The following is a 25,419-nucleotide window of genomic DNA, read 5'->3' as shown; positions in this document are numbered from 1 at the left end:
AACGGTACTTATAGGTGAGGAATGGGGTATGTTTGATGTCTGATTACTTTTGTTTCTAGCAACTAAAGTTCATAGCTTTGTTCATATATAATTCTCTGAGTTTATTCAGGGTATTGAGAGATAAGATATCCCCTGCTCCTCACATAAAACATGAAAAGCAAGAAAGCATGCCTTCATAACAGAAAGGAACTTTTAACAGGCTGTTTTTAGCCTTTTCATTTTTTTTTTCTTGTATATTGCACATTGTGGGAAGGGTCACTTAAAACAATTGCTTACCTTATTTAAGAAATACAAGTACAGGGCTTCCCTGGTGGCGCAGTGGTTGAGAGTCCGCTTGCCGATGCAGGGGACACGGGTTCGTGCCCCGGTCCGGGAAGATCCCTACATGCCGCAGAGCGGCTGGGCCCGCGAGCCATGGCCGCTGAGCCTGCGCGTCCGGAGCCTGTGCTCTGCAACGGGAGAGGCCACAGCAGTGAGAGGCCCGCGTGCCGCAAAAAAAAAATCGAGGGGAGAGGCCACGGGGGGGAGGGCCCCGGGCCGAAAAAAAAAAAAAAAAAAAAAAAAAAAAAATTAGGAAATATAGAATTGAATTTTAGTCCTAGAATTAATTATACTTGACTGAGAAACAGGATGCCATAATTATTCAATTATATATTTTCATAAGTAATATGCATTTAAATAAGCACAAGGTTAAATTGCTTACATTAGCCTAAGGGTTAATGGAATAACCTTATTTTAAAAACCAAGATACTAAAATCCTGTTAATTCTACACATCAATAGGATTTCTAACTCAATAGATCATCCTATCAAATATGTCCGAGAATTTTGCAAATATATTGAGCAAATATCGATTCATCTGAGAGTAGCCTTCATTTTACTAAGTATTGTTTAAGGGTTTTCATCTTGTGTGTTAGACAGATACTTGTATGAATTTTGCCACATGTACATATAACAACTAAAAACAAAACTCTAGGTAACTATGATTCATTTGCAAAGTCATTCATAGAGAAGAAGTTTATAAATTTGCTTCTGATGACATACAATGAATACTTAATATGTTATTCCATAAATAAGTGCAAATGATATATTAGCACCTACCTGGTTTAAAGCTGTGAGATTAAAAACTTCTTGAAACAAATCAGAGAATTTAGTAAAGTGAGCATGATTTTGGAAAGCCAAGTTTCTTTACAATTCCTATTAGCCACAATATAGGTAAATCTTCACTTTAAATGAATTCATTGACAAAATATTAATTAATATACAAAAGTATTGCTGCTGATTATTCAATAACAAACAGTTGGAGTAGATTCTGGCTGAGGCTCAGATCCCCTTTCAATAAAGGACTCGCTGCCCAGCTGAAAGTCCTATGGTTAGCTGGCTGTCTCCAGCTGAAGTCAAGCGCATCGCTTGTTAGTGTGAGACAATGAATAACATGACAGCAGCTGAGATCTAGTTCTCGAGTCAGCTCCCAGCCAATGACTGAACAGGGAGTGGTACAAGAGCCTACCCACTTGCCCTCCGCACGGGATTCCTCTCCTAGGCAGTCTTGGTGCTGGAGCTCCTCGTTTCGCTGGTAGAGGGTTTGTCAGGTATGAATCATGGTCCATGTTCCTCTGCCCAATTCTGATTCTTCTTTTCTTTTCACATGGATTTACTCTTTTATAAACCTTTTGTACTCTTAACTCTACCTCAATATTTGTTTCCTAGAGAAAATGTGACAATATTTTATTTTATGAAGGGAGTTAGTTTTTCTTAAATGGGCTATTAGGCAAGACTGGGAATATAAGCAGTAATACAGTAGAGTTTTTGTCATCAGATAGTTTATAGTCTGGTGTTATCAACCTCCATGATAATGTCCATGGGCCTCAAAGAAGTTAATTAGCACAAAGCCACAGAGAGAGTTCATGGTAGTACCAAGGATTTGACCTTAGGTGTCTCTGATTCTAAGGGACATGATGATTTTCTTACCTACCTTTTTCTTTTTTTTCTGCGGTACGTGGGCCTCTCACTGTTGTGGCCTCTCCCGTTGCGGAGCACAGGCTCCGGACACCCAGGCTCAGCAGCCATGGCTCACGGACCCAGCCGCCCTGCGGCATGTGGGATCTTCCCGGACCGGGGCACGAACCCGTGTCCCCTGCATCGGCAGGCGGACTCTCAACCACTGTGCCACCAGGGAAGCTCTTACCTACGTTTTAAGCCTGCAAACTTTTTCTTTGCATTATGGAGCAAGCTAAGCTTTTTTACCATTAACATTGTAACATGTAATATTTAGAATCCATGAAAATAAATATTAAAATGTTGGGTATAAACTCTACTCATGAAAGCCCATGATTTAGGGAAGAAACAGGAGTACTATGAAATAGAAGGAACAGATAATTAGTATATCCCAATCAGCTGGCTGTCAGCAAATGAAAGGAGATATTAGTAAATTTGAATCATGTGTTCTATAGTGCTTAAAATAGAAACAAATTAACACCATGAGAACCAGAATAAAGAAGTACTCTGTTTATTCTAATCCATTAGCTGTTTTCTCCCTTGCCAGCTCAGGTAAGGTTAACAGATTCAGAAAAAGTGGGAATTCTCTTACTTATACCGTTTACCTGCTAAGTTATGGGAAGCAAACGTGGATTTAAACATCTTCTGTGTGTCAGCTACAATGCTTGGTGCTGGTAATATGCTAATGAAATAGTCTATCTGCTCAAGTGGGGTAGGGAAGCTAGTCTAATGAGGGAAGGAAACAAGCAAACAACACTTGAAGTGTTAGTACCGTATGAAATGATGTATGATTTAGACGCTATGGAGCACGGCGTCACACTCAAGGGAAACATAACTCAGCCAACAAGGGAAGGCTCCCTGCTGGAATAAGGAATAATGCTTGAAATGCCTCCTAGATCATGAGAAATTGTGGGAGATAGAGAGATGCAGTGTAACCGAGAGATGTGCATGTGTAAAACAAGGACACATGAAACAGCATTCTGCAGCTCGGTTCTGTAGGAATGAGCCCTGGTTGTCAGAAAGTTGGAAACGAAAAACTGCCACTCCAGAAATATGCAAGTAGTCGAGAATGAAAGGCACCATATGCTATGCTAAAGAGTTTTGACTTTTTTTTCCTCTAAAGTGATTAGCTGTTACATTAAGAAATGATGTAATTAATTCCCAGTTAGGAAAATAACTCTGGCAGATAGGGAAGGTGATAGACATAGAACCAGTTCAGAGACTTAACTGCAGTAAGTCAGATAAGCAATGGATACCTGGAGTAAGTCCATGAGGAGTAGAAAGGAGTGAGTTCAAGAAATACCAAGGAAACAGATCAAAGAATTGGGCACCAGATTGGGTTCAGAGTGAGTGTGAGCTGAGAGTATGGGATGCTTTTCTAGCTATTTTAGGAAATAAGAAGATAATGAGAGAAATAACTGGAAATGATTTTTGAAGTAGGAAAAGATGTAGAGATGAAGTTTGAGTTGGAATGTCCATGGGAAAATGCTGAGTGTATGCTCAGGAAGTAGTTCTTTTTGTGGGTTGAAGCTTGGAAGATAAGTCTAGATTAAGCATTGGTTAGGTGAGAGTTTCCAGCATAGAGTAATAGAGGTCATGTGGATGTATTGTGTACATGGGGACTGTAGCTGAATGTTCATGCAGAGTGACAAGGTTAAATACCCAAAGACAGAGCTCTAGTGAAAGGGACAAATGTTACAGAGATATCATTAAAAATAAAGACTATAACATGGCCATTCATTTGAGAATAAATATTTAATTATAACAGGAATAAATGGTAGGTAAACTATCTCTTTTGAAGTATAATTTTTTTATTCCACTGATTATGTATGCACAGGAATGGGAGGACAGAATTTAGGATGAATCCCTGATTTCTGTCTTAGACAACTAAATGAACAAAGAGAAAAGAAAAGGCTATCAGAAAAAATGTACGTGTATATATCATATATAGTATAGTATCTTTGGATACATTAGTTTGTTTTGCAACATAGAGTATATTATGAAAAATATCAGACTGTAGAGGAAATTTCAGTTTTATTAGTCATATGCAATTATCTCCCACTGCATGAAGCTGACTTATCAAGAGCAAACTGAAAGGTCTGAGTGTATTATGCCATCTCTTTGATGTTTTTATAGGATATAATGAAAGATGAATGCTCAATGCTGAAGCTACAGCTGAAAGAGAAGGACGAACTCATTTCCCAACTTCAGGAAGAACTGGTAAGTGTGAACAATATTTGGCCCACGGGTGTATTTTCCTTGCAAAGTTATTTGCTATAAACCCTACAACTTATTTTATTAACACTAAAATTATTAGTCATTTATAAACTGTTAGTAATTCAATCTGATTATCAATTTTATAATCCTACAGTAATGAAGATTTGACAGTCTGAAAAAGATAATGTTTTATAATATATATTGAACTTTATGTAATTCCAGAAACAGATTACTGACCCAGGATTAGGCATTTCAGTTCTACCTATCAAAAATCGTGAAGGCTAAGGCCACACTTTATTTTGTAAAGTGCAAGATTTAACGCCATACTGCCATACCTAGAGACACAATCATGTAATATGAAGCAAAGTACTCGATAACTTTGCTAACAAAAGCAAATTTTATTTTTACATAAAGATACCAAAAATGCATTAACCTAATGAGATGTTTTGTTATAGATATTATATAAATCCCAAATTATCTAAAAATTATACAAAAATATGAAATGTATAGTTCATGTTTTCAGGGTGTTTTTGAGATGTGACATCGTAAATGTATTAAATCATACTTTCATAACATGAAAACGCATTTGGTAGGTAACAAGAATAGCAGTGGGCATTACTTTTATAGTATGTGTTCTCAACATATATATACATATATATGAATAGTATTTTGCAATATAACGCATTTGATCTGGACAGAAATAAAATATGAGTTCTCCAAAACAAAAATGAGGAAGTAATGAGAAATTAAAAAAAAATTAATCATTCTTAAGAATACCAATAAAATAAAGACATACTATACAATAAGAGGCCCTGACTCGTTATCAAGATCAAAAAAACAAACCCTAGTCAATAATGTTCTCTATGATGATTTCATATTTGACTACATTAACAATGTATTATGTAATTGTTAAATTAAATGACAAAACAGATTTTATAGACCGTCAAGCTTTTGAGAACTTTTCTGAAAACATTAGTGAGATAGCATACAAATTTAGAGTCTATTTTATTGACTCTTGACTACTGACAACAGTTTTACTGAAACTTGGCCTTTAGACTGTGTTTCATGACTGGGTTTGATGCTGATTATTGGTCCCATGAGCATATTATTGTCACTTTAGACACCCATTGACCCATATCTATTACTTAAGATAGTAATAGAATTACAGACAAAAGGAACATGTCTTACATTACTGGGAATAACCTTTTATAAATAATTTATAATATGAAATTTATTACATAAAACATTACTACATATAACTATAGGTATGTATTATGTAATCAAGCTTTATCTTTGAGTTGACTAAAATCATGTAGATATTTATGAATGGATGCCTAGAATTATTAGTTTTAACACAGCAGAAAATGTATTCACTTTGCCAGAAAATGCATATTTTGGATAATTAACTCAGAAAGAAGTGTTCATTTTTTCCTCCAACATTAGTTATGATCAGATTTAAAACTTAGCCTATACAAGAAATCAGACCTTCATTTGTTGAATGAAATGAGAAAGAAAATGATTACTTCCAGAGCCAATGTTACATAGCTATAATTAAGATAATTTAGTGCCCCTGCATCCAAAAAAGTCCTCTGTTGGTTGATCTAGTAAAATGAGATGCAGGTGTTTTCTTTAGCTTGGTTTTTGTTTTTGTTTTAAACTTGAATTGCCCAAATTGACTTATTAGCTTCTAAAATTTCCAGGTAACAATCAAGGTAGCATTTTAATTTTGTGCTATGTAGTTTGCATAGTCATCTTAAATAGTTCAACAAAGGAGAGTGTTACCTTTTGAAAATAGTTTGTTTCATTAAAGAAAACTGTACCTAAAGAAAAAAGTGTATAGGTGATTCAGGAAGTTAAGGAAGAAGAAACATTGTTAAAAGAAAAAGTCATCATTAAAACCGGACTTGGAGCATGGACAAGGTGGCAATCGCATAAAAGTAATATAAACCACTTAGATCCATTGAAAATTAGGTCCTAGTATTTCTGATTCTGATAATAAGTGACTTGTGACATTCTGACAAAGTAGACATTAAATATAACATTTTCAAATTTAGATAGGTAAAGTTTAAATTTCAAAACATTTTAGGAACCAGTTTCCTGTACCCTGCTATAATCACAATCTGTAAGAATTTAGTTTAGTTTTATTATGGGTTTCTCATTTCTTAACAACTGCTATTATCATAAGCAGTTTACCTACATATACACTATAAATCAAATTTAGATGTAATTAACCAATAAAGAATTTATATCCAACTTAGTAAAGTTATTTTAATATAATTTATTTAGCCTCACTTTGATATTTTCAGTTTAAAAAAGTTAGTGCAGTGTGGGGTTGGCGGCAAAAGAAGTTTTTATACCACTTAAAAACCTTTTTATTGAGGTAACATTGGTGTATAACATTTTATGTTTCACGTGGACAACGTTACATTTCTGCTTCTGTAGAGACTACAGCGTCCTCCCCACCAAAAATTTAGTTTCCCTCTGTCACCATACAGTTGATCCCTTTATTCATTTTGCCCTTTCCCAGTGCTTCTTCCTCTCTGGTAACCAATACTCTGTACTCTGTATCTATGTATGTTTTTGTTTGGTTTGTTTGTGTGTGTGTGTGTTTCTTAGTTTTTTGATATTCCACATATGAGTGAAATCATATGGTATTTGTATTCTTTGCGGTACGTGGGCTTCTCACTGCTGTGGCCTCTCCCATTGCGGAGCACAGGCTCCGGACGCGCAGGCTCAGCGGCCATGGTTCATGGGCCCAGCGGCTCCGCGGCATGTGGGATCCTCCCGGACCGGGGCACAAACCTGTGTCCCCTGCATTGGCAGGCGGACTCTCAACCACTGCGCCACCAGGGAAGCCCTCCATCTGACTTTTTTTACTTAGCATAATACACTCTCAAGGTCCATTCATATTATCATAAATGGCAAGATTTCATCTTTTTTTTATGGCTGAGTGGTATTCCATTGTGTATAGATACCATATCGTCTCTACCCATTCGTTCATTGATGGACACTTAGTTTGTTTCCATATCTTGGCTATTGTGAATAATGCTGCAGTGAACAGAGGGGTAAATTTATCTTTTCGAATTAGCGTTTTCATATTCTTTGGTTAAATACCCAGAAGTGGTATTACCAAACCCAGGTCTGGCTGCTTGCCGGTCAAAAGCTGGTAATCCAAGGGGCAAGGGGCAATAGAAAGGAAAGGTGCTTTAATCAGGAAAGCCTGCAATCTGGGGAGAAGGTGGACTACTTGTCCTGAGACCAACTCTAAATATTCTGCTCAGTCATGACAGTTTTTAAAGGGGAAAAAGGGGGAAGAATCTTGGTGAATCGTTGAGGCAGAAGGTTGGATTCTGCATCATCCTCCCTTGCATGCAGACTGTCTGACAGTCTTCAGATGTGTGATCTGCCTGCAGGATTGTGGCAGGTAGAGAGCTACTCATTTTTTAACTGCTTAATTTTTCACTGTTTTTATCCACGAAAAGAATCGACAGGCATAGTGTGCATGTAGGAGAGCATAAGTCAGGAGTTAGGTTAAATTGCCTACTGATGTCATTCCTATACTAAGGTTCTCTTAAAGTGAGAGGGGAACAGAAATGGGCAAACAGGAAAGGGGCAGAAGAGCTGCTTTCAATGGGATAATTGGAGCATACGGTAGTTCTGTTAACTTTTTGTCGACTCTCCATGCTGTTTTCCATAGTGGCTGCACCCACTTTCATTTCCACCAAGAGGTATGAGAATTCCCTTTTCTCCACATCCAGCCAACAATGTCGTTTCTTGCCTTTTTGATAATAACCATTCTAACAGGTGTGAGGTAATAACTCATTGTGGTTTTGATTTGCATTTCCCTAGTATTTGGTGATATTGAACATCTTTTTATGTGCCCATTTGGATATCTGTATATCTTTTTGGGAGAAATGTCTATTCAGCTTCTCTGCCCATTTTTAAATTGGGCTGTTTTATAATATTGAGTTGTATGCATTCTTTATATATTTTGGATATTATCCCCTTATCGGATATATGATTTGCAAAGATCTTCCCCCATTCAATAGCTTGTGTTTCATTTTGACGATTTTCCTTTATTGTGCAGGAGATTTTTAGTTTGATGTAGTCCAATTTGCTTATTTATCCTCTTGTTTGTAGGTATGTCTCCTCAGGCAAGGGAAAGGTATTGCTATGACTAATGTCAGTGTTTTGCTTATGTTTTCTCTTAGGATTTTTATGGTTTCAGGTCTTACATTCAAGTCTTGAATCCACTGTGAGTTGATTTTTGTGTGTGGTGTGAGATAGTGGTCTAGTTTCTTTTTTTGTACATGGCTGTTCACTTTTCCTAGTACAATTTGAAGAGACTATCCTTTCTCCATTGTATATTCTCTGCTCATTATAAATTGTGTTCATATACAGGTGGACTTATTTCTGGGCTCTCAGTTCTGTTCCATTGATCTATGTATCTGTTTTTCTGCCAGCACCATGCTGTTTTGATTACTATGGTGCTGCAGTAGTTTGAAATCAGGAAGTGTGATAACTCAAGCTTTGTTCTTTATTCTCAGGGTTGCTATGGCTATTCGGGGTCTTCTTTGGTTCCATGTTAATTTTAGAATTTTTGTTTGATTTCTGTGAAATGTCTTGGGATTTTGATAGGGATCACATTGAATCTGTAGATTGCTTCAGATTGTAGGGATATTTTAACAATGTTAACTTTTCCAGTTCATGAACACAGAATATGTTTACCTTTGTGTCTTCAATTTTTCTTTTAACCTCTTTGGTTAAATTTATTCCTAGGTATATTCTTTTGTTATCTTCCATGGGATTGTTAATTTCTTTCTGCTAGCTCATTGTTAGCACACACAAGTACAACAGATTTTTATGTTTTTGTACCCTACAATCTTATTGTATTTGTTTATTCCTAACTTTTTTTGCAGAGTCTTTAGGGTTTTCTGTATATAAAAATCATGTCACACACAAATAGTGACAGTTTCACTTCTTCCTTTCTAGTTTGGATTTGTTTCATTTGTCTTGCGTAATCACTCTGGCTAGATTCAATATGTTGAATAAGAGTGAGAATAGGCATCCTTGGCTTATTGATTTAAGAAGGATAGCTTTCAGTTTTTCACCATTGACTGCAATGTTAGCCGTGAGTTTGTCATGTATGGCCTTGATTATGTTGAAGTATCTTTCTTCTATAACCACTTTATTGAAAGTTTTTTATCATAAATGTGTATTGGATTTTGTCAAATGCTTTTTCTGCATGTATTGAGATGATATGGCTTTTATCCTTTTGTTAATGTACTGTATCATATTAGGTTTTTGGGGGTTTTTTGGTTGTCTTTAGTGGACGTTAAACTACATTTCTGGAATAAATCCCACTTGATCATTGTGTGTAATCATTTTAATGTATTATTGTATTTGGTTTGCTAATATTTTGTTGAGGATTTTTACATCTATGTTCATTGGAGATATTGGCCTGTAATTTTTTTTTTATGTGTCTGATTTCGATATCATTTGGTAAGATGAGTTAGCATGCATTCCTTTCTCTTCAATGTTTTGGAAGAGTTTGAGAAGGATGAGTATTAAATCTAAATCTTTGGTAGAATTCAGGTGTGAAGTTGTATAGTCCTGGGCTTTTGTTTTCTGGGAGGTTTCTGATTACAGTTTCAACTTGTGCACTGGTTGTATGATTTGAAGAATGTGTCCTTTTATTCTCGGTTGTCCTCTGTATTTCTGTGGTATCTGTTATCATTTCTCCTTTTCTGATTGTATTTATCAGGGCCTTGCTTTTTCCTCAGTGGATCTAGACTTGTAAATTTTGTTTTTCAAAGAACCAGCTCTTAGTCTGAATCTTTTGTATTGTCTTTTTAGTCTCTATTTCATTTATTTTCACTCTATTTCCTTCCTTCCACTGATTTGGGGCTTCATTTGTTCTTTTTCTAGTTCCTTTAGGTATAAGATTAGATTATTTGAGTTTTTTCCTGTTTCTTGAGGAAAGCCTGTCTTGCTATAAACTTCCCTCTTAGTACCACTTTTGCTGCATCTCATAGGTTTTGGCATGTTGTTTTCATTTTCATTTGCCTTCAGGTATTTTTTTTTTAATTTATCCTTTGATTTCTTCATTGACCCAATAGTTGTAGCATGTTGTTCAGTCTTCACTTATTTGTGACTTTTCCAGATTTCTTCTTGTAACTGATTTTTAGTTTCATAGCATTATGATTGGAAAAGATGCTTGATATGATTTCAGTATTCTAAATTTATTGACCTGTGTCTGAACATATGGTCTTTCCTTGAAGGTTCCACGTATAGTCGAAGAATGTGTATTCTGCTGCATTTGGATGAAACATTCTGTACAAATCTATCAAATCCAATTAGTCTAACATTTCATTTAAGGCTGTTGTTTCCTTGTTGACTGGATGATCTATCCATTCATGTGAGCGGGGTGTTTAAAGTCCCCTACTATTATTGTATTGCTGTAAATTTCTCTCTTTAGGTCTGTTGAGAATTGTTTTATATATTTTGATGCTCACATGTTAAGTACATATATATTAATAACTGTTACATCTTGATGAATTAAGTACTTTATGTACTGTCCATCTTTCTCTCATTACCCTTTTTGTCTTGAAGTCTGTTTTGTCTGAGTGTGGCTATACTTTCTTTTGGTTGCCATTTGCTTGGAGTATCATCTTTGATCCTTTCAGTTTGAGCCTATGTTTGTCTTTAGAGCTGAGATGTTGCCTGGAGGCAGCATATACTTGGATCTTGTTTTTTAATCTATCCAGACGCTCCCTTTTGATGAGTTCAGTTTATTTAGGGTGATTATTGATGAGGACTTAGTACTGCCATTTATCTTTTGTTTTCTGGTTGCTCTATATCTCCATTGTTTCCCTTGTGTTTCTGTAGGACATTTTAGTTTGATGGTTTTCTATGATGTTTTTCTCCATTTTCTTTTGTTTCATGTCTCTGCTCTAGATTTATGTTTTGTAGTTACCAAGAGGTTTGTATAAAATGTCTCATAGATAGAACAGTCCTTTTTTCTGCTAATAGCATCTTCATTTGCCTATGCAGGTTCCATTCTTTTCCTCTTCCCCTTTTCTGCTTTTGTTGTCTCAAATTATCCTTTTTTATGTTGTGAGTTTGTTACCAAATGAAAGTAGCTATGTTTTTTCCACCCTTTTAACATTTATGCTATAATAAAGTATTAAAAACCTATTCTGATAGTTGGAGTTTTCTGATTCTATCACCTTACTCAAAGTTGTGTGTGTTTTGTCATCTTGTTTGTGGTAGAAGAGCTCCTTTTGACAGTTATTATAAGACAGGTTTAGTGGTGAACTCCCTCAGCTTTTGTCTGGGAAGGTCTTTTAATTCTCTTTTGTATCTGAATGAATGATAAATTTTCTAGATAGAATGTTCTTGGCTGACAGTTTTTATCTTTCAGTATTGAGTATGTCATTCCACTCCCTCCTAGCCTGTGGAGTTTCTGCTGAGAAGTCTGCTGATAACCTAATGTGGGTACCTTTGTAAGGAACCTTTTTTCCTTTATTCCCTGACTGCCTTTAAAATTCTTTGTCATTGACTTCTGACAGTTTTAATACAATGTCTTGGAAAAGGTCTTTTTTGCACTGAGGTAATTAGGTGATCTCTTAGCTTCATGGGCTTGTACATTCAGTTCCTTCACCACATTTGGAATGTCCTTAGCTATTCTTTAAACTCTGATCTCTTCTTCTCCTTCTGGGATACCCATTATCCTAATATTTTCCCTTCCTAATAGAGTCAGCACTTATAGCATTTGCTCATTTAAAAAAAACTTAATTCTTTCCTCTTCTACTTGTATCATTTCTAGATATCTATCTTCAAGCTTGTTAATACTCTCCTCCAGATGGCCTTTTCTATTTCCAGTCCTTTCTAATGCATTCTTCATCTCATTTATTGAATTCTTCTGCTCCAGAATTTATGTGGTTATTTCTGAGTTTCAGTCTCTTTAGTGAAGTATTCCTTCTCTTCATTAATTTTCTTCCTGAGCTCATTGAACTGCCTTTCTGAGTTTTTTTCTTGTGGCTCATTGAGTTTCTTCCTGAAAGCTATTCTGAATTCAATCAATTAGATTACAGTATTCCATGCCTTTAAGTTCGGTTTCTGTAGAATTGTCACTTTGATTTTTGTTGTACAGTGTTACTCTGGTTCTTCAAGCAGCTTCAGTTCTTACCATGCCAGCGCTTCTGTAGTAGCAGACACCTTTCTTTAGATAAAGCTGGTTTTTGGTTTTTTTTAAAATTGATTCTAATGATTCAACAGGTTAGAAATTAGAGGCCTTTCCTATTTTTCAGTAAGCGGCACTAGAGCACAAGCTGCTTTGGTTTCTGTTACCCGAGCTGCCTCTGGTTATCTATGAGAATGGGTACTTACACCCTCCACCATGTTTGTCAGAAGTGTCACCCAGTGACCTCAGTATTATTTGCGTCTCTGTGGGCATTGCTACCTTGCTGTTGCGGTGCTACTGGTGCCAATATCTGGGGCACTGGGGTGGTGGGCTCTTCTGTTGAGTCTGAATCACAGACTCTGATGCCTCATGGGGAGGAGGTGAGTCGGGGGAAGAGCACAGATCACATGGGTGCCTCTGTCATGTCTGGTATCGTCAGGCTCGGGGCTCTGCTGCTGTGGGCAGGGGATTGGGAGGCCAGAGTCATGGGCACTTCTCTGGCTAAAGAGATGGGGTGCCAGCCTTGCTGCTACTGCCCAGTTACCTGTGGTGACTGGCGCCACTGGGGCCAGGAGGATGGAGTCTTGTCCCCTGTCTCCCCTACTGCTACCAGCTTCTCTGGGGCTGTGGGCTCAGGCACCATCTCCACTGTTCCCCGGGTCCCGCCACCTCTGTTCCAGACCACCCACCTTTAGGTATACAGATGTATGTAATTATCTGGCCTCCTGTTTTTGTTGGGCAGAGGTACGTTTTGAGTTATGGGTGTTTTACTGACTGTAGATTAAAGGGAAGAGACCAAAAAAAACTTGCTTCATCACAATGATGATGTTACTCCAAAAGAGATGTTTTTAAAGGCAAGATCTTTGGTTACTTTTTTGTCTTATAGAGCAGGGTTCCTCAACACCACTGTTGACATTGGGGTCAGATTGTGCTTTATAACTGGTCCTGTGCAATGTCAGATACTTAGCAGCATGCCTGACCTCTCCCCTCTAGATGTCAGTAGTACCCTCCAGGCAATGCCAAATGTCCCTGGAGGCAGATTTGCCCCAGTTGAAAACCATTGCTTTAGGCGTATATTATACTACAGTCCCCGGTTAGATGTTGATGCAATATCATACAATTTATCTGTTGGTACTCAATAAAAAGTTCTGCAGAAGGGCTGGATCTCTCTTTTACTATCACATAAATAGCTATTTGAATGCTCTTTTAGGCCACTAGTGCTGCCAAAACAAAATACCATAGACTGGGTAGCTTAAACAGAAATTTATTTTCTCACAGTCCTGGAAGCTAGAAATCCAAGATCAGAGTGCCAGCATGGTTGGGTGCTGGTGAAAGCTCTTTTTGGCTTTCGGATGGCTTCTAGCTGTGTGCTCTTGTGGTTTCTGCTGAGTGCATGTGCATGGAGATCGAGAGGGGGAAAGGGGATGTAAGTTTTGTTTCTTCTGATAACGGCAGTAATCCCATCATGAGGACCCAGCCCTCAGGACCTCGTCTAAGCTCGCACATCTCCCAAAGACCCCTATCTCCAAATACCATCGCATTGGGTGTTAGGGCTTCACCATATAAACTTGGGAGAGATGCCATTTAGTCCATAGCACATACTGTTCATGTTCGTTTCTGTTTAATATTAGCAAGTAAAAATGTGGACAAATCTATTATTTTTCAAGCATTAAATGTGCATTTCAAACCATCATTTTTTCTCTACTGTATGACCTGAGAATTATTACCTTGGTTCTTTTTTTCTTGCTGGGTAGGTGGACTTTACAAAGCACAAATATACTTAGAAACTCAATTTTTAATTTAGATTATATATTGATATTTGAGCAAATTATCTACATTACTAACTGAATTTATAACATGAATGTATTTTGTAGTCATACTTCCAGTTTATCCCTCTCTATTCTTTTTAAAAATAAAACATAGTGGTTTGCATCTTGGATGTTTGAAATTATTATACCTGAAATTTGTGTGTATCATTTACATCAGTGAGATTTACTGAGTTTTTTTTTAAACAGATAATCATTTGTACATTTTAGGATGTCTAAAGGGATATAAATATTAGAATATCAGAGTGTTCTAGGGTTGTATATTTGGTGGGGCAAGTAATTGGAGAAAACAAGGGATATAGTCTTTAGGCAAGAGTTTTTGGCATGATAAACAGGAAGGAACTAGTTCTTAAATGGGACATTTACTCTCAACTGCTTTGTAATAGAACAAAATCTCCTGCACTGCTATGAGGTAATGTGAAGGGCACTTGCTAGCCATATCTATGTGACATGGGCTATATAAATAGTATTTTTTATTTTGTTAATTATACCTTGTATTGATTTTACAAAATGTGTCCAAAAAAATTTGGAATAACTCAAACAACATTTGAAATTATCTCCTCAACTTTAAGACCTCTTTCCCATTAAATGAGATCTTTAAAATGATTTTACTTCTCTTCCCTCCCTTAGAAACTTATATGAATTTTACTGAGCTTGTTGAGGACTTAATGATTTTAGTATTTTTAGCTGGTTTTCCCTTGAAATATTTTTTCCTTTCAAAAGAATTATTTGTGACTTATATTTGTAAATACATAGTGACAATATTTTCTATTAGATTTAAATTATGTATAGTATAAGATTTATTATTACAGATCACTGTTTCCACCCCTCTTGATCTTTCTCCATTTTATGGACTCTTCTGATTCTTTTATGGCTTGGTTAGAATCCTTTCCCAAGTATTAATATGGGGTATTAAAGATGTAGTCTCTAAATCTTTGAATATCTCTTTACCTTGAAAGATGAAGGATACTGCTGCTATAGATTGAATTGTGTCCCCCCAAATTCACATGCTGAAGTGCTACTCTCCAATGTGATTGTGTTTGGAGTATGCTTTTAGGAGGTCATTAGGTTAAATGAAGTCATAATGGTAAAGTCCTAATTCAGTAGCATTAGTGGCCTTGTGAGAAGAAAAGAGAAATCTCTTTCCATGCATGGGTGCTGAGGAGAGTCCATATGAGCCTACAGCAAGAAGGCAGTTATCTACAAGCCAGGAAGAACTCTTGCTAAAACCTGACCATGCTGACACCTTGGTTTTTTGTTGTTCACGTGTCATTGTGTCATATAACATTTCTATTGCACATGAAGTGACCTGTCCTTCATGTTTTGCTTCCTAAGGTCTTTGTTCCTCTTAAGATCTACTGTTATTTTCTTTGGCTTATTTCTCAGTACTAGGATAAAAGTTATGAAAAATGTAACCCTCAAATAGTTAGAGGCCCACTAGAACCTGCTTCTGCTGGCTGGTGACAACAAACAAATTTGAAGGATATTGGACATAGTTTTTCTTTCGTAACACTCTCAGGTTTCCTCAGTTACAAATGGTAGAACACTGTTGGCCAATCTGGGTGGCTGCTTTGCAGTTTTCCCAGCCAAAAAGATTCTGTAGATGCTCCTAGAATAAGAAATCAGTAAAGTATCACCCTTCTGGCAAGGTTGGATATTTTCCATCAGTACTGTTCTCTCCAGAACCTTTTGATTTCTCATTCTTGCCCAGGCATATTAACTACTAGTCTCATTGGCTCCAGTTAAGCCCAGAAGATAACAAAGTCTTGAGCCTGCTCTCTTCTCCCAACACTCATCAGAACCTGAATTCTTCCACATGTGCCTCAGTGAGCTTTACTTTCCTGCCCCAGTCACTGCTTCACCTCGGGAGAAGTTAGTGTCAACTTGGGAGAAGATGGTGTCAGAAAACTGTGTTCAGGATACCATCTTCTCTTGAGACTTTCTTCATGCATCCTCTAAACAAACCCAAAATGGTAACTGTATCATGCAGTCTCCCCCTCCACACTTTACTTCTTAGCAAAAGTTCAGTGACAGCCACATTACGTGAAGCCTCAAGGCATGTACCAGGTTTGCTCAACTTTATTTTGGGTTAGAAAATTAAAAAAAAAAGAGAAAAGGAGGAATTTCTTCAATTCCTCTGTCTGTAACCTTAACTTTCTTTAACTTGAAGAGGAAAGTGAGCCAATACAGTGATATTAAATATCAGGATACAAGTATCTAGCCTCAGTGACTATGTAACTAGATGTAGCTATCCTTCTCTTCTTCTGGCCTCAACTTTTCAGTTGTCAACAAATACCATAATATTAAAAATAGAAACTGACTATTCACCAGAGGTAAATTTGGTAAATAATGTATTTATATAGCTTCAGTATATATTATAATGTATATTTACATGGCTATATATTTATAAAATTAAGTGGTGGGAACTGTATATGGTATGAATATGATATAAAAATATAAGTGCAAAGAAAGTGTATAATTTCTTTAGGTAATGTGAGTCTTCAGTTTCTATTATGAAATTTGATAGAGCTTCATTTTAATAACAAATATATATTTTACAATCAGAAAAAATCAGACATATCTGTTTGGAAAAGAAGAATTTGAATAGAGTTTAGTGGTTTTCAACCTGTGGTTTTTGTGGGTTGGAATGTCTTAGTCTGTTCAGGCTGCTATAACAAAATATCATAAACGAAGTGGCTTAAACAACAGACACTTATTACAGTCCCAGTAGCTGGAAGTCCAAGGTCAAGGTGCTGTAGACTCAGTGGTGAGGGTTTCCTTCCTGCTAATGTCTTCACAAGCCTTTCCTTCGTGCATGCACAGAGAGCAAGAGAGGGTATGGGTTGGGGAGGGCAGAGAGACCTTGTGACTCTTCCTCTTTTTGTAAAAAGCACTAATCCCATCATGAGGGACTCAAGTTTATGACCTAACCTAAGGCTAATAACTTCGCAAAGCCTCCACCTTCAAGTACCATCACTTGAGGGTTAGGACTTCAGCATATGAATTTGCGGGGACATATATGTTTAGTTTGTAAGAGGGAAACATGAGTATCAGTGAGGTCTTACGGAATTCAGCTCTCCATCAGCCACTTAATGACAGCAATTATAAATGTACTGTGTTTTTAATATCGTAATTCTCTATCAGATTCTAGTTAACAAAATGTCACATCTGAGAATAAAAATCAACCAAACCCAATAACCCAGACAAGATGACTGCTAAGGGCTACAGCGAATTATTACATCAGAGTAGGAAATGAAATGAAATGGTGTGACATACACTTCACTGAGAATTTTTCCACACATTGACTGGGCAGGATATTAATTGAAAGCATGGAAAAGAACCAACATTCAGAGTCAGAAATGAGTTTTTCTTTTAAATATAATTAAATATTTGGATATGTATTTAAATATGTTTATTATGTAGAATATATTGAACTTTTTAATATTAGAAGTATCTCTCCCACTAAGCTCAAAGATCTGGGGATTTCATAAATTGACATTTTAAGATATTTGATGTATAGGTATAGGTTTAGACCAAAAATCTAAACATATGGCTAAAGTAGGAATACTTAATCAGAATCAATTATAATAGCAGTTTAAAATGCGTATTAACCTTAAGTTTAACTTCAAGTATATTATTTAATGATGCAGAGCAGAGAAATATTTTTCTCACTGAAGAGTAAGTTTGATTTTTTAAGCTGTTTAGTGAAGGTCACGTTGAAGAATACATTGTAATTTTATTGTTAGTATGAAACAGAGGAACACTGTAAATATTACCTTCATGTGCCTAAAATAAATCAGAGAGATCATAAACATTGATGGTGAAGTGTACCCTTGTGTCTTGTGGGAACAGATTTTCTTAAATTAATCTTGTAAATGGTTTGAGAAACCTTATAAATGGTTTTTACACTATGGCTGAAAAGTGTGCCCCATATATCAGAAATTGAAGAAAGTCTATTTGGTATTTATGGATTGATTCAAAATACTTTTAAATGAGTTGAACCTACGAATAAAAAAGTTGGCCCTAAGACTGAAGAGTGAATTTTAATTGTCCTAATTAGAATCAGTATACCATGCTACAGATTTCCCGTTTTGTTTTGCAAGTAATTTGGATGCCTATTACTCCATCAGATATTAAATGAAGTCATATGTAATTAGAGAAGTAAATTACCTGTAATTCATGATTCTAAATTTTTATAACCTACCATTCCAGACTCTTCTCTCTCAAAACTTTTATTCATTTTCTAACTGATGCAGAATAGAAAGCTGATTCAAAATAGAAGCATCCGATGTAACTTTTATACAGTATGTTTCTTTAAAACCATATATTTCTATTAAAAAGGCCAATTTAAATGGGTCATCCAAAAGCAAAAAGTTTTCTGGGCAGAAAGGTTTCAGCCTTGTCTAAGAATATACTTTAATACTGTCCTCATTAAAACAAAAAGTAAAGTAAAGCAAAACAAAAATACTTCCCACGTTTGCTTTCATAATCTTCCTCTGTTTACCAACTTAGCTTTCACTGTCTTCTGATGAGCATTGACTGTTATCAGTTGCCTTAACTACAACATGTTGCTAGGCCAGTCAGTAAGGGAGTTCATTGAGTGTGGGATACTTAAAACAATAATAAAACTAAGTCATCTGTATTTACTATGACCATAGGCCAACAATTCTAAAGGTGTCGGTAATAAGACTACTGTCTGAAAAGATATTATAGATCTGAATTCTAGTTTAGTAGCTCCAAGTTATGATTGAGTTTTACATTTTACACACACGCAGTTTAAAATTTCAGTTATTACATTTCTATTACTCATCCTTTGATAAACATTGTATTTTTAAAAGAAAGTTAATTGGGAGAATTTTTAGTTATAGCGTTGAAACACATACCAAGATTAAGAGTTCCGAATCACCCAAGCTTTAAGCTCAGTGTTTCTAACCCCTCTGGTACTACATATTCATGTATTCAACAATAAATTCAAAACAAGCAATGAGAGCATAGTTACTGTAAAGATGAAAGAATGGACCTTGAGTTACTTCAATTCTGACATTTGATGTAACTATTTGGTAGTTTTATTTAAGACTTAAATAGAATGAGAACTGTGAGGTATATATTTTGGGGGGAAATACTTGTGAATTTTAGTTCATACATTAAATATTTTACTGAATTTTAATATCTGCACTTTTTAATTCTAAACTTTATTTTTTTAATTGTACGTGCCATTTTAATGTTTTTAAAACTAATGCTAATAAGGTACATCAGGGCATAATTTAGTAGTTACCTAAATTGTATCTTTGCAGACTCTTACTAAACAATATTATGTTTCTTAAAAGTTAAACATCATGTTTTCAATACAACAGTTTTAACTAGCTGCATTTTTTTATGGTCATTACTAATATTCATTTTATATCATGATCATTACATAAAGTTAAGTTTTACTTAGTGAAGAGGCTTTTAAAAATGTGTTCCAGGTATCCAGTATAGTAGTGCTGACCTAAAACAAATAGATTGCCAGTTTTTTATCCAGGAAAAATGTGTTTATTCGAGATCAGCAAAGAATTACCACTCAGGGTCTGCAATAGTGGCGAGCCAAGTGCAAGTATCCCCCAGCAAGGAGAGAACTCTTGTAGAGAGGGAGAGGAGGAAGCTGGGGGGGCTGTATTAAGCAGAGTCCATTGGAAGAACTGAGAGTTCATAGGCTGAATTGGTAGTCTCTCTCTGGCTGAGCTCTTCCCAGGAAAGAAGAGGAAGTCTTTCTCTTGGGTTCTGCTGTGGTTGTAGAGCCCCTCCTTCGTGCCTCCCAATTCTATTTCAGTTGAGGTTTCTGTTTATTAATTTTTATAGTAGGTACACTCCTGAGTTTAACACCTCTTCCTCCTGCAAGGTAAAGACTAACTCAAAACCCAGATCACTTAAAAAGTTTTAAAAAGTGAGATCCCTTTTTATTACACCTTCTTTGTTCTAGTAGAAAGCAAATATTGAAAATTATGTTTTTACTTAGTATAAGTAAACATAAACAGTCATTTATCTCCAGTCTTTTAAAACTCCATTAACTTTATTTAAATGTAAGCCAAGCTCTCAGCTCATTCGTCAACATTTAAATACCAAAATATGGGGCGTCATAAAGGCCCTTGTAGAAATGATGAATTTTGAAAAATGGAAGGCAATTGCAGAACTGAAAGTGTAGCATTATATATAATCAGTTTACTATGCCTAATGAAAAGGGGGACTAAAAATAAAAGACTAGGGCTTCCCTGGTGGTTAAGCGGTTAAGAAACTGCCTGCCAATGCAGGGGACACAGGTTTGATCCCTGGTCTAGGAAGATCCCACATGCCGCTGAGCAACTAAGCCCTGTCACAACTGTCACAGCTGTCACAACTACTGAACCTGTGCTCTAGAGCTTGTGAACCACAACTACTGAGCCCGTGTGCCACAACCACTGAAGCCCATGAACCTAGAGCCCGTGCTCCACAACAAGAGAAGCCACTGCAATGATAAGCCTGCGCACCGCAACGAAGAGTAGCCCCCGCTCGCCGCGACTAGGGAAAGCCCGTGCGCAGCAGCAAAGACCCAACACAGCCAAAAATAAATAATAAAATAAATTTATTTTTAAATTTTTAAAAAATTAAAGACCAAGAAATACATATAGCTAAATAGCACTTTATCAAGAATCTGCACAGAAGAGTAATTCTGGTGAGGTTTAAAAACATATTTCAGAGCTCAAATTGAATAAAATTCTATGCTCTTAAACTTTAATAACAGAATAATTCCTACTTGATAAGAGAAACACTCTTTTTGCATGAAAATCTTATCCTGAATTCATCTTAAAAGTAATTCCCCACTTGCTCTACATTCTATTGTAATCTATGGTATTGTAATCTATGGTATTATTTCATGCCAGTAATTTTAAGATAGAATTTTATAGGCCCATGGATGATTTCCATAAGAACAGACAGCTGTAAGGACTTTTAAATCCTCTTTCTTGCTCATATTTAGAAAACATTAGGAGCAGAAAAGAAATAGATTAGGTATACTTAAACATTATTAAAATGTCAGGCTACTTTCCCTTTTTCAGGTGAATTAATTGCATATATTCCAGAAAAGGCTTACCTCAGCAGTAATTACTCTCCTTGTCAGGTCTGTGAGACAGAGGTACAGTGTGAATATGACAATATCCTATGATACATAATGGGGATTATCCTCGAGTTCCTTACACACTGCAGTACCCTGATGAAGACCTGCCAAAAAAGAGTCTTTAATATTTTACTGCACTTGCCTTGGCAATCTTACATATTTGTTTAAGTCTTTATCATGAAATGTTGTCATATTATAGTTTGGTATGGATATGGGGAAATAATTGTGGTATAATTTAAATGCCAATATGAAGGTATTTTACCTTAAAGACATATGTAAGTTTTAATAGAAACATGAAGCCATGTTATGGCCAAATTAGGCATGTAGCTGAAATTTATATATAAAGTTGTTAGATATTTTTAGACTTTTATAATTTATTCTATAAGGGATGTCATACAACTCAGTCTTCTCTTCATTCTTTTATTATACCAATTGCTTAAAGTAATTTACCATGTAAAATATGTAAGTAGTCAATGGAATATAAAGATAGCCAAAGACTTAGGGGGGAAAATACATAAATCATGCTCCCAAATTCCTGAAGGAGTTAATACTATGCAAAATAATAGTGTGTCTGCATGTATGTTGTATTTGTGTGTAAATACGTGTATATAAATGTAAATAAATTACATATGTAAAACGTTTATGTAACATATATAATATTCTACTTCATGATAGTGTCTGTAAACATTTGAAAGCCAGTCTGAGCGAGGGTCTTTGCAGTGTTAAACAGATAAAGAAGTTGAGTGGTCTCTCTCGAGGAGCCAAGGTTCAAATAAGGGAGACAGGCATAAACAAATCATTTCAGTTAAAATAGCCGTAATTTACTGAGGTCCTACTCTTTGACACACGCTCTGAATGCTTTAAGTTAATTATTGACTTGAGTTTTTAATAATAAAATTGAGAAGTACTGATCTCAGGTGGCCTCAGCCTGCAGTGGCTTGAAGCAGGATTTCAGTTCCCAGCCTGAGATTGAGTTCGGGCTGCTGCAGTGAGAGCGCTGAATCCTGGCCACCAGGCCAGTAGGGACCAGGGACCAGTGGCCAGTGACAAGGCTCTGGCCTGTCACCTGTGTAGCAGTGAATTTTCACATAGAGACGGAAAGTAGTGAAACAAGTGAAGTGTCTATTAGGAGGAAAAAGAGTATGTGTGGATAGACACACAGGTGGGCTCAGAGAGAGTTGCACCCTCATGGTCATCTGAATCACATTTATCGGGCATGTCTTCTGGGTTTCCTTTGGCCAATCATCTTGCTTTGCCTTGTTCTAAGTCCGTAATTGGTATATCTCAGGGTCCTCCACTGTGTGCGTGTGCATCTCTTAGTCAAGATGGATTCTAGTGAAGAGGCCTATGGGTAGTTGACATCACTTACTATGTGGCGGTGCCCCCTCCTTTTTTGACCTTCAAGGAGCCTTCTGCACAAGTATCATCGGAAAGGTCTCCTTGACCTCAAGAATGAGAAATATGTGATCTCCATCTTTTATCTGGGCAGGGCTTAGCTTCTTTTCTCACTGTTCATATTGGAGTATCTCTCCACTGGGAACAAACTCCAGCTGCTCAGCCTGGGGCCCATCTATTTCCTGCCTCAGTACCTGTTGTCACGTGCAGTTCATCTAGATTAAAACTGAACTTAGAGGGATTAAGTCATTTGTTCAAGTCTGCATAATAAGCGATAGGATTTGAAGCAAAATCAGACTCCATAACCACTTTTTCCCCACTACATGTAATAGGTTTATGAATTACAAAACAGTGAGGTTAGTGCTATACAACAGGATACCACAGTTTTCCTTTGCTACTTATCAATACCGTAATAAAAACAATAGCTCCAGTTCATTGGTTACTTAGTCTGGTAATAGCAGTCAGACTTCCGTCAGGGGACCAAGGGTGTGATATGAAACAGGCAGACTTAGAGCAGTTACCTATGGTACTTCTCACAGCCTTGGAGCATGTGAGAAGTATGGTGGCTTTCCTCAGAAAGGACAAGGGACATCACGGGCACATCATTTCTGTTACCATGTTCTTTTTCATGAATACTTCTTGCATCTGAGTAAGGACACTTAATGAAATCCATTTTTAAAATGTTCTTGTGAAACAGAGTATAAATGCAAACTAGGTGCCACAGTAATCAGTGATGATAAAACATAAGAAAACAGAACTTATAAAATCATGTCAAGACTAAGAATCAAGAGAAACTATAGGGCTTCCTTGGTGGCGCAGTGGTTGAGAGTCCGCCTGCCGATGCAGGGGACACGGGTTCTTGCCCCGGTCCGGGAAGATCCCACATGGCGCAGAGCGGCTAGGACCGTGAGCTATGGCCGTTGAGCTGGCGCGTCCGGATCCTGTGCTCCGCAACGGGAGAGGCCACAACAGTGAGAGGCCCGCGTACCGCCAAAAAAAAAAAAAAAAAAAAAAGATAGAAGCAAAAAGGAAAGGCCAAAGTCAAAATTGATTCTTATCTAAAATATTCTAGAAATCAAAGAAACAGGGAACAGCATTCAACGAAACAATGAAGCAATGTTCAAAAATTTAGGTAGTGCTAATGTAATCTACTTCTCATTTTCAAAAGAAAACCATTTCAAATAATAGTTTGGCAGTTGTCAGACTAATTTTTTTTGCAATAAATGGTCTATAATGTGACCATTCAAACATATAACCTACATTTGTAAAAATACAAAAAAACTGAGGTATATGAAGCAATTAAGTGCCCATACCATGTGTCACTATTACACTAGGCAATTTGCTTATGTATCTCACCCTCAGTCACACTTCTTCTTCATACTCGAAGTTGAGGCTTAAACATGTTAAATTGCTCAAAGTAATAGAACTACACGATGTCATTTAAAGAATATGTGTGTATGTAATTTAATTTGACGATGTGTGCTATGGAGAAGGTAAAGGTATTTCACTGTATGTTCCTTAGATCATTTCTCACTGTTTGCAGCATGCACAGATTGAAGTATCAGGTTGAAGGGAACAGAGAATAGAAACTAGGTAAAGTCAGCGGTTACAGGGATTTCTGAACCACTGAAGTTCATGGAATTTGGTTGCTTTGGAATGAGAGCCTCTTATGGTTCTTATAATTTCCCAGACATAATTGCCAATTTTCCTTTAATAAAACTCTCAACTCCTAGTACATTTTCACAGCCCTTGGTTTATTCCACAGCCAGTGCAGATTAACTTGACTGAGTGTTTAAAGGCTCCTAGGGCTTGAAGCTGCTGTACCTACCATTTTTTTCCTTTCGATTACATAACTTTTGTCTTCTTTCTCTGTGAGGAAACTAGTTTGTTAGCAGCATTAAATTACTATTCTTTTTTTTAAAATTTATTTATTTTTGGCTGAGTTGGGTCTTTGTTGCTGCGCGGGTTTTCTCGAGTTGTGGTGAGTGGGGGCTACTCTTCATTGTGGTGCGCGGGCTTCTCATTGCAGTGGCTTCTCATTGCGGAGCATGGGCTCTAGGCGTGCGGGCTTCACTAGTTGTGGCTCGCAGGCTCAGTAGTTGTGGTGCATGGGCTCAGTAGTTGTGGCTCGTGGGCTCTAGAGCACAGGCTCAGTACTTGTGGTGCACTGGCTTAGTTGCTCTGCGGCACATGGGATCTTCCTAGACTAGGGCTTGAACCCGTGTCCCCAGCATTGGCAGGCAGATTTTTAACCACTGCGCCACCAGGGAATCCCCAAACTACTATTCTAAAAAGTGACTGAACTTTAATTAGAAAAAACTGAGAAGTAAAACACATCTAACACCAATATAGTAGATGTCCAATCCATGTAAGCTTCTCTTCCCGTTGTCCTTTGTTTTAGTTTTATCCATTTACTCATCTTGTATTCCGTTTACTTTTCCCAACTACTCAGAATTGTCAGTTTTATCATTCTCATTGAGTTGCAAACAGGGAAACTAAAGTTCAGCACAACTAATGAACCTTCCCATTAGGTAATGAGCCACAGATGAGAGCCTGAAGGGTGCTTTAGGGCAGTGCAACCCTGCCTTTGCTTAAGATGGACTTCCTGCTGGATAAGCAAAGAGATGCCACATTTTGGAAGAGAGGGTGTTAGGATAGAATCAATTAAAAA

General features: G+C 36.8%; 1 protein-coding gene across 1 annotated transcript in view; it reads left to right on the top strand.

The window, feature by feature from the left end:
- CCSER1 (coiled-coil serine rich protein 1) overlaps positions 1 to 25,419 on the top strand; it is a 699,033-nt gene that overhangs the window by 578,215 nt on the left and 95,399 nt on the right. The window contains exon 8 of the mRNA XM_024736231.1: positions 4,133 to 4,216. Within this exon, the coding sequence (XP_024591999.1) occupies positions 4,133 to 4,216 (84 nt within the window). The remainder of the gene's footprint in view (positions 1 to 4,132; positions 4,217 to 25,419) is intronic.

This window comes from Neophocaena asiaeorientalis, unplaced genomic scaffold, assembly GCF_003031525.2.
Source record: "Neophocaena asiaeorientalis asiaeorientalis breed wild unplaced genomic scaffold, Neophocaena_asiaeorientalis_V1.1 scaffold7, whole genome shotgun sequence".
NCBI classification, from domain to species: domain Eukaryota; kingdom Metazoa; phylum Chordata; class Mammalia; order Artiodactyla; family Phocoenidae; genus Neophocaena; species Neophocaena asiaeorientalis.
This window is presented reverse-complemented; position numbering and strand designations above follow the sequence as displayed.